We start from the raw sequence: 15869 nt of genomic DNA on the forward strand, positions 1-15869 counted from the left end.
ACATAAACACATTTCTAATTAGAATAACATTTGTAATTATTCGGCTATGAACGTCTTAATCAGTATCAAAACATTTTTCAATTATAATTCCAATTATGAAATTCAATATACATAAAGATGCGATCATTGTATAGCGAAAATAAGACGCTGATTGAGTTTCTTTTTTTATTGAAACTTCAAGAGTGGTGTTTTCTGCCTTTATACCGCCAAGATCTTGGGATATGCTCGTATTCTCGTGTAATGATTCTACTGCCGATATCTGTAAGAATTTACATGAATTATACTTTTGTTCAAATTTACATATATTCATTTTACTAACTGAAAAGCAACGAAAGGTTTTGCCATAAGCATGACTACAAATGATATAAATTTAAATACTTACTTGATCTTCATCTCCATCTCTAGAAATTATACGTGATTTTAAAAATGAAAGTTCTGTCTGTATGAATAAAATAATTTTATTACTTAAACAAGCTTATATATATATATATATATATATATATATATATTGTGTGTGTGTGTGTGTGTAAAAATATATAACATAATTCAATATCATCATTTGGAAAAATCATAAATCTAAAATCTTCTTTATAAACAAAGTTCCAAGGATTAATTTTGTTGATTTAATATTGATTTAATTTAATCACTAAAATCTTCTTGTTCCAACATTATGGCTCAGACTTGATATATATAAGAGAGCTATCCATTATGAACTGAGGGTTCGGAATGGAATTGAAACAGATGGTTTACTTGTCTGTTTTCTTTTGTTTCAGCTAATCAATGAAACGGATATATTTCGTTTTTAATGTACCTTAATTATTTGTAGAAAGTCACAGCCGAAATTACTCATTAAATCCTAAATAAATCAAAAAAGTGATGTCGGATAGAGACGGATTTGTAAGCTGACTCGATTTCATTCAACGTGAATACAGTATCGCGGGCATATTTTAAATTAATTATTTGGAATGGAAGGAAAAGGCCTCTTATATATTTTAAATGACCGGTCTAAATCTGGCCATGACATCGGATCAACAACGTCACCTTTAATTCATGATTAGACTTTTTCAAATCTCCCATGCCTTCTGTCAGCTTAGCAATATCAACTCTTAAATTTTTAATTTCGTCTTCCTAAAAGTACAAAAATAATTCAGGAACTACAGTACATTCAAACACTTTTATATTAAAAAATAATTTTAAAACAAACTAACCGTAATACTGGACATATAAATCGACTGCAAATCTGACATTCCTTCCGCAACAGTGGTTAATGAAGTCTAAAAATTTATACAAAAAAGTTAAGCACACAATATAAGTTTAAATCAATTCGATTCTGACAAGTTACCGAGAAGGGTGCGTCAGGAAAGAAACATAACAACTTTTTTTCTCGGATGCTTGTTGGATCCGCTTTTATCCACTGTATACATAAAATAAAATGTTTATTAAATGTATTCACTTAAATAAAAATAAGAAAAAAAAATATATATATATATATGTAGAAAGAATACCATTTTTTGATGATCAATTCCACTTATGGGTGGATGCATGGTTTGTATTAAGAATTTGTGTGCCATTTTTTCTAGCGAGTTGGACTCATCTGGCAAGAGTATAACTGAAAAGAATTATTTTGGAATCATTTATTAATGAATGAAAAGGTCCATAAAACCAAAATATAAACAATAAAGCATCTAAAAACGCCGATTGTAAGTGCTTACTCTTAATGGAAACTGTTTCACCAGATTCAACGTTTCCAAAGGATGGTGAAACTAGACATTTGCTTGGAACTCTTGCTTTGATTTTGAAACATACTGTTTCAGTTTCTTTATTCTTTAGCAGAATTTCAGTTTCTGATCCAATATTATACGGACCTGAATAAAAAAATGTTATGTTCATTCTGATTTCGTTCGACTTAACTAAAAAAAATTAATAATTAAGAAATTTACTATTTTTCTCTCGACGTCATTTGGTAATTCTTAAAATGACCAATAAATAAAGCGAAATTTGTATATTTTTAAAATGAGCTATGTTTATTTTAATTATTTATAAATCATCGGGTAGTTCGCCTTTAAATCCATTGATGATTTAATTTTTAAATAGAAAATTAATTATATTTCAAGAATTATTATGCTTAGATGCCACGATTATGTTTGAAACCACAGGTTTTATCATATTTGTAATTTTGGAAGAATTAATTACTTCTTTCCAATATTCTGCAACAATGGCGGATGTACAGTTTAATTATATTTTTGTTTTTTATTTATTTTCACTCACCTTTAAAAATTAGACAAGAAGGTGAAATTTCTAAGTGACCACTCATGTTTATATACGAGTTCAAAGTTAAATCTTTATTTTCCAGTTACGAACTGAAAATATAAATTCTAAATTACAAATTTGAAAATGGCGTTCGTTTTGAAAACGAATTTTAAAATTCAAAAATTTGCGTCTTTGCGATTAGGTGGCGCTTCGGTAAGTAAATTTTTTAATCGTATTTTTTAAATTTAGTTATTTTTTGAACAATTTAATTAAATGGAATTTAATAGGTGATTAATCGATTAAATTAAAAAATATTATAAACAAAACAGTCACATTTTTTACTTATTGTTTAATATATTCGTGAAAAAATGTTATATAGAGAGGTTTTGATTCGACATCACGAGTGACGTCATGAGCATGCGCAATTGTCCGGCGCCATCTTTGTGGTTTGTTTATGTTTTATTCGTGTTTACGCGCGCTTTAGCTGGGACTCTTGTGTTGTTTATTCGTCGCGACTATCACTGTGGTGAATTGTTGTGTAATTGGGTGTAATGCTAGTTCAGTCGAGAACAGAGGAACGTCATTTTTTAAAATTCCCGGCATTATTTGTCATCAATGACCACAAACCGAGGAGCTTTCACCACGAAGGCAATTTGCATGACTCTCGAGAATTAACCAGAAAAATTTCAATGCAGATAAAGTGAATATCAATACTAGAGTTTGTCAAAAGCATTTCATTTCAGGTAAGCAATAACATTTCATTACTACTTATCAATAAATAATTAGATAAACTTTTGCATGAGTGTCACAAGCCGGTTGCATAAATCCCTTTGTTAATACGGACAAAATAAAGTTAAATCATTTTAACAATCGCAGATTTTAGTTTGAATAGATAATAATTGTGTTCTAACTTTATTTTTCGCCTTTCAGTTTGTTTTCTTAGTCTCTTCTTGTAAAAGATATACAGTAAAGTTAATATTAAAGCGTTAAGCAAAGATAATCACTTAGCAGATGAATTAAAAATGAATTTTGAACCAATTGTCCTTCCAGTCTAATTTACATAAATAAAAGTGTGTGTTTTTTAAAGATAAATATATTATTGAAAAAGTTTTTTTGGTAAAATTTACTTAGGTAGTCCCTATGGAATCACTTCCGGAATCTCGACAACATGCGTGCTTTGAAAATTAATCTAGGTTTCGTTGTCTTTTGTTTACACGGTTTCTAATGTCATTTCAGTTCTACATTAATTTCCTAACATTTTATAACTTTGTTACAAGTAATTTAAGTTTTCAGGTTCAAAGAGTTATATATTCTCTGTATCTGGACTGCTGTATGTTACTATGTATATCATTCGTCTCTGTAATCCAAAAGGTTTCTGGTAGACGATCTCACAGCAAACTTTAAGTTAGGAACTCTCTTTATTTCTTAAAAAATGACATATGCATTTCGGGTTGGTATATTTAACCTACCCCTCCTCAGTGCTAATTTTTCAAAAAACATAAAAGAGAAGGTATAAATCTCAGCACATGACACAAATACATTAAACGATGTCACATTTACTTACTCTTAAAGTAAAAGTTGTGTATGAGCTACCACTACAACAACACATCCAACCATTTGCTTTCCATTTAAAATGCACTTGAAGTGTTTGCATAACATCACTATTAAAAACCATTATACATTATAACATTATTTGTAAACAACCAGTATAAACAATAACTAATACGATACATACCGTTAAAAAATAAATAGCTTGCAAACAATCAAACACACTAGTGATACATTAGAACACCTCTTTTAACCAATCGCAACAACATCACACTTCCATCACTTTATAGCGCCCTCTATCACTCTATACCAGGGGTGGCCAGCAAGTCGATCGCGATCGACTCGGTCGATCACGATGCCAATTTTGGTCGATCGCTCGCGATGTCTTGACTTAATGTGTTACACTTGTAACTGAACGCAACTCGTGAACGTAACGCGCAAAAGCAACAATATGCATGCAGTTATCACTGGACTCGTAGAAAACACAGCTATTTAGCTTGAATATTTGATACTGTCATGCGGTAGCTTCTTTTCTTTAGTATTAACAATATTATTATTATTAATCAATATTATTTATCCACGGTGACAACGTCGAGTTTCAATTTTTCATTTGTTTAAAATGTAAGTACCTGTTCTTTATGTTTTAAATTAAATTATGGCTTTTCTTACCTATCTATTTACTTGATAAGTGAGCGTTTTCGGCAACAGACCTCTATATTTTTGGATTTTTGGAAATACGTCAATTGAGAAAAATATCCCAGTATCACCAAATGTAGCAAATATATTTATTCCTGTTTCGGAACTACATACCTGTGTGAATTGGCATTTTCATACTTAAAGTTAACGAAGACTAAACATTCTGTCCTGACTGATTCCCATACTGAAGAATCATTATTATTATCTTTGTCAGGATATACACCTAATTATGTTTCCTTGGTAAGAGACGTGCAAACTCAGTCCTCCCATTAATGTAACGTAATAAAATTCTAAATCTGTCTTTATCAGTAGCTAATTTGAATTAATAAATATTGTTAATAATTACTCGTGTTGTTTTAATTCCTCTGGACGTGAGTTTTTTGGCCCGTTAAATAATTACGTTGTTTTTTACGTAGGTAGATATACAGGGTGTTTCAGTACAAAGAGCACTCCCGCGAGCTATTGATAGATTAGCAAAAAATAAGTCTAAAAATCTTATATCATTCTTCCATGATAAATTTTCCTCGCCCAAAAACAAATCGCGGAAGTAAAATCTTATAATCAAATTATCAGCCGTACTGTGCAGTTTTATAACAACTTTTTCAAGTTTACGAACAAATAGTACCACAATTTATACATTGTAATTGATTTTAAAAAAATTATATTATATTTTAAGTTAATAAAAATCTAGCTTAAAAGTGTGGAAAAATCGATTTTTTTTAGGTGCCGCCTGTACGGAATGAACTCGTAACTGCAAATATCAAAAGTTGGGTCTGGAAATTTATTTTCTTTATGAGCTTATATCTTGAAAACTTAATAAGTAATTTAAAAAATAAAAAATAGTTTTGAACATATATTTTGCTTATCTACCCATAGCTCGCGGGAGTGCACCTCGTACTGAAGCACAGTCAGGGCCGGATTATCGAATAGGCAATTAGACAAATGTCTAGGGTCCGTAATTCGGAGGGGCCCGGCTTCAGTGCAGAAGATTTCTCTGTTTCAAAACGAGTTAAAATTATTTAAGAAATTCGATAGGACAGAAAAGGCTGTATTTAACAATTCCTACTAAGCTCCGCTCGACTAGCCATTACCTAAAAAAAAAAAAGGTCAACAGCCACCCGTGCGTCAGAAGTAATATATGCGACCAGATCTCTCGCACCATCCAGAAATATTCGTAGGGCCGCTTCTCGTGGTAGTACTGATGTATGGTTATGATTTATATTCTAAATCTACACTTATACGTCGCGACATCGCATATTCGATATAGCGGTCAAGTTGCTCGAGTGCAAAGATATTACAATTCAATAGTGTTTTATAAAAGAGTTAAAAAGGTGACACTACGGTGTGACTTGGGGTGACACCACGATATCCGCATCGGGTGTCAGCCATGCTAGCTACGCTAATGTCACATTATATAAGATTTGTTTAGAAGCAACTTATTTAAACGGGGCCCCAATTTAAATTTTGTCTAGGGCCCGCTAGAGGCTTAATCCGGCGCTGAAGCACAGTGTATAAACATAGTATGTATTTCACACCCCCCTCGCCACTTAGACTATGCCTACGACAACAAGTCGATCGCGACACATTTTTAAGATAAAAAGTAGATCTTATGTACACAAAAGTTGGCCACCCCTGCTCTATACCATCTAGAATCGATTTGCATCCCATCAGAAATATTTATTAAATTATTTTGGTTTTTCTTAATTTCTAAATGTTCTTTAAATTTACGTTTGTATATATCCCTTTCATGATGTAGAATTTTAATATTATTGCGATTTATTTTACATTTATTATTTTCCGTGTGTTCATACCAAGGTGAATTTTTATACCTCAACCTGATAGCTGCTTCAGGTTCCTTTATTCGTATATCTAATAACCTGCCAGTTTCTCCTATATAACTACATGGATTCCTACAGTCACACTCTATTTTATATACAATACCTGTCTTTTTTAACTGATCTATATTATTAAGGTTACTACTATTAATATATCTAGAAATATTATCTGTAATCTTATTTTTCAAAGTCGGGGCCAAACATATATTGTCTTTCTTTAGGATTTTACTAATATTTTCAAATATACCTTTTATGTATGGGAATTTTTTGTACTGTTTTTCAGATTTAAATTTAGTATTAAATCTATTTTTTTAAAAAACCAGCTCTCCACTTATTAATTTTAAATTTTGGATAATCATTCAAAATGAATTTATTATCTAATTCTTCTAATTTAATGTTAATATTATAATCATCTGTTATACGTGTGTAAATCTTTTTTAATTCCATCAGGTATGTATTCTTATTTATATAATCTGGTATGTAAGAATTGAAATTCGTAGTTTTTTTAACATCACAGGGTTTTTTGTATGTTATAAATTCAAATTTTTTAGTATTGCTTACAATAGTGATATCAAGGTAATTAATTTTTTTATTCTCTTCAAGTTCAATGTCAAATTGTATTTTTTTATTTATACCATTTATAAATGGATGTATAATGTTTTCATTAGTTAAACTACTATTATATATAATTAAGTAATCATCTACGTATCTCACTATTAATTTTATGCCGTTAATGTTATTTATTTTCTTATCTATATTAATCATAGCTATTTCTGCTAATATTTGTATTTATAACATACAAAAAACCCTGTGATGTTAAAAAAACTACGAATTTCAATTCTTACATACCAGATTATATAAATAAGAATACATACCTGATGGAATTAAAAAAGATTTACACACGTATAACAGATGATTATAATATTAACATTAAATTAGAAGAATTAGATAATAAATTCATTTTGAATGATTATCCAAAATTTAAAATTAATAAGTGGAGAGCTGGTTTTTTAAAAAAATAGATTTAATACTAAATTTAAATCTGAAAAACAGTACAAAAAATTCCCATACATAAAAGGTATATTTGAAAATATTAGTAAAATCCTAAAGAAAGACAATATATGTTTGGCCCCGACTTTGAAAAATAAGATTACAGATAATATTTCTAGATATATTAATAGTAGTAACCTTAATAATATAGATCAGTTAAAAAAGACAGGTATTGTATATAAAATAGTGTGTGACTGTTTAAACAAACGTTTTCGGCGCTATTGCTATAGGCCATCCTCAGGCTAAACAAATCGAATAGAACCGTTCCATAAGAACGAATACAAATATTTAAACTTAAAAATTAACAACGGATTAATACAAATATTTAAATTTAAAAATTAACAACGGATTAATACAAATATTTAAATTTAAAAAAATTAACAACGGATTAAAAGATACATAATAAACTAATATCGTATAAAAATTAAAAAACAAAATAAAAACAAAATAAAAATCAAAAATAAACTCAGAAAAAACTTCTAAACACAATCATAGAACCATAATATAAACATGTAAATTAAGAGTTCCTTGCAGAGTTTTTAACCATATACTTCCATGGCCGATGGAAGGCCCTCAGCGTCCCTCGCATTTATACACGCCCCTTCTAGTTTGCTCTTGTAAATCTCTATCTTCTCAGCGGTCCTTGCCAACGTTGGGGAGCTCACGGGTTTTATAATGTCCGCTTCATCCCATTTAACTATCGAGCTTTCGGTCTGAGCCATTTGGGATAGTACCGTGGCGTTGGAGCTTTTTCTGATGTTATACTTGTGCTCCTTGAGTCTTACACTCAAACTCCTTGTCGTAACGCCGATATAATCTTTCTTAATTCCCAGCTGTGCGTTCTCGTATGGTATCCTATACACACCTGCTTTTTCTTCCTTCCTAATGCTATCCTTGTCATTCCTTAAAATCTTATAAAGGTTCGGGGCTCTTTTCAGAATTATTGATGTCTCATTGCGGTTCGCAATTTCTTTCATAATGCTTTTGGCATATCTGTTATAAGTGAATTTAGTGATCTTAGCGGGACGTTGTTTAGAGCCTCTTGCCACGTTCTTCTCGTACCTTTTAACCATTCCTGTTATTGCGCTTTTCCTGTATCCTAAGGTTTCGGCTACCTGTAGAATTCTGTTAATTTCCTTTGCTCTGTCCATAACGTTGTCACAATATAGAAAGGCCCTTCGGATTAGAGCCCGGAATGCCGCCATCTTATAATGATACGGATCATTTGATTGCGAAGGGATATAAAGCGGACTGTGCGTTGGTTTAACGTAAACACTGGTAGATAAATGCCCGTTCTTGAACTGGATGTTGATGTCTAAAAAATGAATTGTTACGGAACTTTTCTGTTCTAATTTCAGTTTTAGGCCGTCGCTATTACGATTGATGCCTTCAATGAACTCATTAATCTTACGGTTATTCTTCCATAATATAAAGATGTCGTCTACATATCTTTTAAAATATACTATATCCTTACGGAAGTCAAACAAAACTCTTTTCTCCAGTTTTCTCACAACCAACTCACAAGAATTCCTGAGATCGGACTTCCCATTGGAATCCCCCTTTTTTGTCTATATGCTTGTCCATCATAGCTGAAGATAGATTCGTAGCATATCAGGTTAGCCAGTTCTACTACTTCGTTGTTGTAATGTAACAATTCAGGGAATCTGCTGAATGCTGAGTATGCTACGAATCTATCTTCAGCTATGATGGACAAGCATATAGACAAAAAAGGGGATTAAAAAAGATTTACACACGTATAACAGATGAATATAATATTAACATTAAATTAGAAGAATTAGATAATAAATTCATTTTGAATGATTATCCAAAATTTAAAATTAATAAGTGGAGAGCTGGTTTTTTAAAAAATAGATTTAATACTAAATTTAAATCTGAAAAACAGTACAAAAAATTCCCATACATAAAAGGTATATTTGAAAATATTAGTAAAATCCTAAAGAAAGACAATATATGTTTGGCCCCGACTTTGAAAAATAAGATTACAGATAATATTTCTAGATATATTAATAGTAGTAACCTTAATAATATAGATCAGTTAAAAAAGACAGGTATTGTATATAAAATAGAGTGTGACTGTAGGAATCCATGTAGTTATATAGGAGAAACTGGCAGGTTATTAGATATACGAATAAAGGAACATGAAGCAGCTATCAGGTTGAGGTATAAAAATTCACCTTGGTATGAACACACGGAAAATAATAAATGTAAAATAAATCGCAATAATATTAAAATTCTACATCATGAAAGGGATATATACAAACGTAAATTTAAAGAACATTTAGAAATTAAGAAAAACCAAAATAATTTAATAAATATTTCTGATGGGATGCAAATCGATTCTAGATGGTATAGAGTGATAGAGGGCGCTATAAAGTGATGGAAGTGTGATGATGTTGCGATTGGTTAAAAGAGGTGTTCTAATGTATCACTAGTGTGTTTGATTGTTTGCAAGCTATTTATTTTTTAACGGTATGTATCGTATTAGTTATTGTTTATACTGGTTGTTTACAAATAATGTTATAATGTATAATGGTTTTTAATAGTGATGTTATGCAAACACTTCAAGTGCATTTTAAATGGAAAGCAAATGGTTGGATGTGTTGTTGTAGTGGTAGCTCATACACAACTTTTACTTTAAGAGTAAGTAAATGTGACATCGTTTAATGTATTTGTGTCATGTGCTGAGATTTATACCTTCTCTTTTATGTTTTTTGAAAAATTAGCACTGAGGAGGGGTAGGTTAAATATACCAACCCGAAATGCATATGTCATTTTTTAAGAAATAAAGAGAGTTCCTAACTTAAAGTTTGCTATGAGATCGTCTACCAGAAACCTTTTGGATTACAGAGACGAATGATATACAGAGTTATATATTGTTGTGTGAATCATCGTTTTTCGAAGTTTACATTTGATAATTTGTCGTATATTGTTGTAATGGCGCAGTTTGGAAAACATCAACAATCTTTTTGGTAAAAGTGTACTTCAAGGGATGATTTTTTTTCATTTTTTAGTATCGGAATATCCTGAATTTAATTTTGACAAGGGAATCTCATCAGTGGTATGTTTGCCATAAATTTTAGTATACAACCTGCAGATGCAGATCGTTCGAAATGTGATTGTCGTCGTAAATTAAATTATTGAGAGGACCGTGTTTCTATTTCTTTTAGATGTCATAAATGCAAGATGAACAGTTCGTAAATTGAAGGGTACAATTCTAGGTCCGAATGACGCGGTTGTAACTTTAACAGAGCTGTAGAGCATACTGATAGGAACAAAAAAATGATGAACCATGAACCATAATGAACCATGGGTGTACGAGCGTGCCTTCGCGAGATATAGGCCCTCCAAAATGACTATATGTGAACTTTTCGAGACCCTCAAAAATGGGGTAAAATTTAAAAGTGAAAATTTTCGCAAGTACAACTAAAAATTGCGTTTCGAACGCTTTCTGTTACAACTGACTAGAGACTCCTAAAAACCCCCTAAACACGAGGGTGCCACCTCTCGACCGCCACTTCCGGGGAGCGCCGTCGGGACTCGCGCCGCTCTCTCCGCTAAGCCTGTCGCGCGTTTAACGGCCAGCAAGACCTATTCTAACGATAGTCGTCGGCAAAGGCCAAAGAAAAGCCCGATTAACAAGACTAATTAGGTAACGCTTTCTCCGACGCCGCTCCTACGTAAACAGAGCGCGCTTCTTCTATTTTGAGCTATCTCTAACACGCTCTAACTACCGAAAAGGCCAAGAAAACAGATCCTGTACTCACCTTCGACAGTGTCTCCTCTTCTCGCTACATGACGACGTCTAGCCTGTTTCCGATCTTGTGTAGAACGGGGTGAGGTCGCCGTCCTCCTCCTCGGCTATGTCCCGGAGTTCGACGACGACGAAGATGGTGTCCGAACAATCACATATAATCCAGGTTTCGCGTACAAGTATCCTTCGGTAACGAGCACTATGCACACACACACACACACACACACACAAGCTTCACTGTTCGCTGGGCATTCTTCTTGTTGGTTAAAAGGCTTGCCCGATGTGGTACAAATGACGTGGATGTTTTTTTTTTTTTTTTTTTTTTTGTAACTCTTTCCGCCCTGTGGGCACTAAGAGGGCTTCTTACAGCAAGCCCATTATGGGTTCGGCCAGGCCCACAATGGGGCGGCCGGGTGGTGAGGGACGGGAACCGACGTATCCGGATGCACCACCCCCCGAAAAATTCCTGGGGATTTTTCGACCCGTCCGGATTCGATCCCGGGTCCCCCGGGGCGGCAGGCTGCGAACCTTGACCGCTCGGCCATCCGGCCGCTTGACGTGGATGTTGAGATTAGGCACCCACGCCATTTGCACCACGTCGGGCAATCCTTTAACGAAATCCTCGGCATAAAAACTTTTCCTTGCGTTAACACTCAAAGCTGCAAAGAGCAATGCTTTTCGAACATCAGATGTCTTCTTTCAGCTTCGATCTAAACCCGATTGCGCTTCTTCTATTTCGCTATCTCTAACACATTCTAACTACTGATGGAAAAGGGCAAGAAAACAGATTCTGCACTCACCTTTATCAGCGTCTCCTCTCGCTACCAGGCGACGCCTAGCCTGTTCCTGATGTTCTGTAGGTGAGGACGGGGTGAGGCCGCTGGTCCCCGCCTCGGCTAGGTCCTGGGGGTCGATGACGAAGGTGGTGGTGGTGGTGCCCGATGTTGTCTGGAAAATCACATAATCCAGATTTCACATCCGCCAAGAAGTATCCTTCGGTCGCGCGCACTACACACAGGCTGCACTACTCACTGGGCGGTCGTCATCCCCTGCCGTTCCTCTTTATCGCCCTCGTGCACGGGAACATCGAAATAGGGCACGTCTCGCGGCAGATGTTGATCCACGGGCACACCGATCGTCTGGAGTTGGAGACCCTGGCGACCGGGGCCCGGGTAGACGGCCACGATGTCCCGTAGAAACTGCCGGAATTTGGCCGATGTTGTTGGCCACTGGGACAGGAACCGCGTCCTGTACACGTAAGTGCAGGTATAGCTTTGCAGGCTCCTGTCCGTGCGGAGCGACTTTATGGACTTCTTCAGCCAGCGATTTCTGCACTCGATGTTCTGAGTATGGGCCTCGGGATCATCCGTGTCCACGAATCTACAAAAAAAAAAAAAAAAAAAAAACAGATAAATGTCGCTTCTCCATAACGCCCGTCCATTTCTTTCAATTAGCACATAGCACAGTTTCATGCTTCTTACCTCCCGGGGCCCCGCCGGCTGTGGTTGACGATCTTATGTCCAGAGAAGCCCAAAAAAGCCGCACAACCGCGATACTGGGCCGCGCTGACGGAAACGATGATGGAACTGGGAGCGATGTATCTGAGCATGTGGCTCCACAGAACACGTCTGCTTTTGTTGTCCACCTGAAAGAATACGAGAAAATATAACACGTCTAAAATGCGCCAATGTCTGCCGGACAGTGTGCCTTCCACGATAACTAAACAATAAAAGGAAGTAATGTTTCGCTACTACTTACATGCCAGTACATCAGCTCTCGCGTTTCCCGACAGTAGGCACCAAATATTGTAATTTGGGTACCTACACCTACGCGGCCGCGGTTGTATTTTCGCCTCCGGGTGAAGGTCTCATCGATCTGAAAGAAAGAAAAAAAACATTAATATAGAGAGACATTTCGGCAAAGTCAGCAACGTGGGTCGACGGTCACCTCGACGTGCAATCCTTCACCGCCAAGCTGGATGTTCTGAGCATGGGAGACGAAAACTTCCGCAACTTCCCGGCAGAAGTTGTACCAATCTACCGCTGTCGCGAGGGCCACGCGGCATTGCTCCGCGGCGATGGTGACCGGCAGCTGCATGACCCACGAATATACCAAAGTCAGCACCTGTAAAATACAAAGAAAACACATCTGTTATACATACGTCATCGTAATCGGCACGATCAAATTACAGAAATCGGAAATCAACTGTAATATCATACTTCTTGCGCTGACAGTTTCGCCCGTTCAAAGAATGTGTTGTGAGTGCATGACAGGCTACCGGTGCACACGACCCTCCTGACGGTGCTGCCTGTCCGTCGTTTCACTGTTTTCTTTTGTTTCAGTTTTTCGCAGCGGTAGACGAATCCGAACCTCTCAGATGGAGCCGGTTCCTTTTGCATGGGCCTGCAAAATTACGACAAACACATTGAAATTGCTTAGAAACGTACCGAAACGCTGCGCTGCGAATATCGGCTGCTCCTGTACATGCGAGAATCAAGCGATGCTTACCTCCGCAACGAGGACACGGCGGTATGGAACCGGTGAGGTCCGGATGTGGCACGAGCCCCACAAGATGGCAAAATTTCTGGGCGGCCTCTTCGGTAGGGAGGTAGGTACGAAATTCGTAACGTGTGATGTTGTTAAATATGTCGTCGGGATCCACGACGGGAGACGCTGACGTGTCGCACATAAATGACATTCTACAAATACAAGCTAAATACAAATACTCCAATTACTGTAAAATACTGATTGTAAAATACTGATTGTAAAATACTGCAAAGACAGTAGAGCGCCGTTAAGCCGCGGGCCAGTAACACGCGAATTGGCTGAAGCCGCGGAAAAAGCTTGGATCCCAATTTTGCACTATCGCAGATTAAATATTTAAATGCTGGCTTATAACTTCAAAGAGGTATTTATAGAAGATTAGTCTTATATTTATCAATAACAAATAAAATAACATACAATGAAATTCAAACTAGAATAGCGAAGATCGAGAATAAGAACTAGAATAACGAATATCGAGAATAACGTAAATCACTTCATTTCCTGTAATTTATGCATTATCATAAAATCTTTCAGTCGCGGACCACGTAAGCCGCGGCTGAAATATTGAACCATGGGTGTACTGTACGGGCGAGCCTTCGTGAGATCCGGGCCCCCCAAAATGACTATATGAGAACTTTCGAGACCCTCAAAAATGGGGTAAAATTTAAAAGTGAAAATTTTCGGAAGTACAACTAAAAATTGCGTTTCGAACGCTTTTTGCAGTTTGGACCCCAATCACCGCGGGTTAACGGCGCTCTACTGTACTGTAAAAATTGTAAACATATGCAAATACCTGTTAACAGTTGTAAAACTAGGAACAATGGCGCCAAGGCGGCCTACAGGCTTATAAAACTTCGGTAGGCCGTACCGCGGTCACGTGACTCGCGGTCGGTTCGCCATTGGCCGCGCGAGGGGCCCGCTTCAACTTCGCGGCCGAGGTGTGGCCGCGTGGACGGCCCGTCATGCGCAGTGCGTTCCTCGGGCTCGCATGCCTGAAACATGAGTTCCCAATAGGTTCTGGCAGAGCGACCTGGCGGGCAGTGCGTAGAGAAGTGGAGCGGCGCCTGCCGAAACGGGGGTTCGAGTCCCCGCTCAGGTAAGAGGTGTAATAATGATAGATACTTGTATTTACAGGCAATAGATGGCGACTCCGGACGACTGCAGGCGGGAGACTTGGCCCACGCGCCGCGTGCGAGGGGGAGACGGCGGCGGCGGCGGCGCGGATAGGAGGGGAGGCGCGCGCGGGGGGCTAGGAAAGGGGGCACGCTTTTTTTAAACACTGAGAGGTGGAAAAATCGAAAAAAAATATTGGGTCACATGACCCGGCTTTTTTGCCCGCGAACCCGCATGACGTAGGCGCATCTTTCGAGGGCTATATCTCGCGAACGCGCATATATACAGGTATGGTTCCTTTGACTTTTTTGCTCCCGGGGGGGTCGACAATTTGCCCCCTTCCCCCGCGTCATTCGGACCTAGAATCTTGCCAATTGAAGGACTTTTTAAACGCAAATTTGAGGAAATTTCTTGGGAAACTATTTTTTCGTTTAATTGGCATCTAATTTGCATTGAATGTAAGTTGAGCGTCACCTGTTTGGCTGTGGACGTGAGTAGTCGAACAGCTGTTGACTGGGCAAATTTCATACGACACATTATGATTGTTTCATAGTCTAATTTTACTGAAATGAAAATTGGGAGGACCTGGAAAGGTTGTCGAAATCGATGAGATTGTTGTGAGCAAAAGGAAAAAGGGTTAATGTTGCCTGTGGTTCCAAAATGGTGGCTTGTCTCTGATTCCAGCAAATAGAAGAAGGGAAACAGTGGGGACGCACGTTCTAACCTAACCTAATAAATTACCATAATTATTACCAACAAAATTATTATTATTATTTTTTTAACTCTTTCCGCCCTGTGGGCACTAAGAGGGCCTCTTTTAGTAGGCCCATTATGGGTTCGGCCAGGCCCACAATGGGGCGACCGGGTGGTGAGGGACGGGGCCCGACATATCCGAACGGACCACCCCCGAAAAATTCCTGGGGATTATTCGACCCGTTCGGATTCGATCCCGGGTCACCCAGAGCGGTAGGCTGCCACCTTGACCGCTCGGCCATCCGGCCGTCCCAACAAAATTATTAGAATAGGTTAGGTTATAACGTGTGTCCCCACTGTTTCCCTTC

The 15869-nt window shown here is 36.9% G+C and overlaps 2 protein-coding genes across 2 annotated transcripts; both read right to left on the bottom strand.

The window, feature by feature from the left end:
• Nucleotides 1-1193: 1193 nt before the first annotated feature.
• On the bottom strand, nucleotides 1194-2412 carry LOC136982405 (vesicle-associated membrane protein-associated protein A-like). Its single transcript, XM_067278897.1, has 5 exons — nucleotides 2269-2412; nucleotides 1713-1865; nucleotides 1506-1609; nucleotides 1343-1414; nucleotides 1194-1274 (listed from the first exon to the last, which is right to left on the bottom strand). Exons 1-5 carry the CDS (start codon nucleotides 2312-2314, stop codon nucleotides 1194-1196), a joined length of 456 nt encoding a protein of 151 aa, XP_067134998.1. The 5' UTR covers nucleotides 2315-2412.
• Nucleotides 2413-11970: 9558 nt separating this feature from the next.
• On the bottom strand, nucleotides 11971-13295 carry LOC136982413 (uncharacterized). Its single transcript, XM_067278904.1, has 5 exons — nucleotides 13099-13295; nucleotides 12910-13026; nucleotides 12633-12796; nucleotides 12184-12531; nucleotides 11971-12099 (listed from the first exon to the last, which is right to left on the bottom strand). The coding sequence occupies exons 1-5, from the start codon at nucleotides 13246-13248 to the stop codon at nucleotides 12048-12050; spliced, it is 831 nt and encodes a 276-aa protein (XP_067135005.1). The 5' UTR covers nucleotides 13249-13295; the 3' UTR covers nucleotides 11971-12047.
• Between the last annotated feature and the right edge of the window lie 2574 nt (nucleotides 13296-15869).

The sequence above is a fragment of the Centruroides vittatus genome, unplaced genomic scaffold (assembly GCF_030686945.1).
Source record: "Centruroides vittatus isolate TY-2023 unplaced genomic scaffold, ASM3068694v2 contig_824, whole genome shotgun sequence".
NCBI lineage: Eukaryota > Metazoa > Arthropoda > Arachnida > Scorpiones > Buthidae > Centruroides > Centruroides vittatus.

Bases quoted from the DNA above. Each gene is read 5' to 3' on its own strand.
- LOC136982405 (XM_067278897.1), bottom strand. From the start codon at position 2,314: ATGAGTGGTCACTTAGAAATTTCACCTTCTTGTCTAATTTTTAAAG. The intron at 1,866-2,268 runs GTGAGTGAAAAT...TTTTTTATTCAG, and splicing joins TTCTTGTCTAATTTTTAAAG to GTCCGTATAATATTGGATCA. The intron at 1,415-1,505 runs GTATTCTTTCTA...TTATGTATACAG, and splicing joins GAATTGATCATCAAAAAATG to TGGATAAAAGCGGATCCAAC.
- LOC136982413 (XM_067278904.1), bottom strand. From the start codon at position 13,248: ATGCAGCTGCCGGTCACCATCGCCGCGGAGCAATGCCGCGTGGCCCTC. The intron at 12,797-12,909 runs GTAAGTAGTAGC...GTATTCTTTCAG, and splicing joins GAGAGCTGATGTACTGGCAT to GTGGACAACAAAAGCAGACG. The intron at 12,100-12,183 runs GTGAGTAGTGCA...GTGATTTTCCAG, and splicing joins CAGGGGATGACGACCGCCCA to ACAACATCGGGCACCACCAC.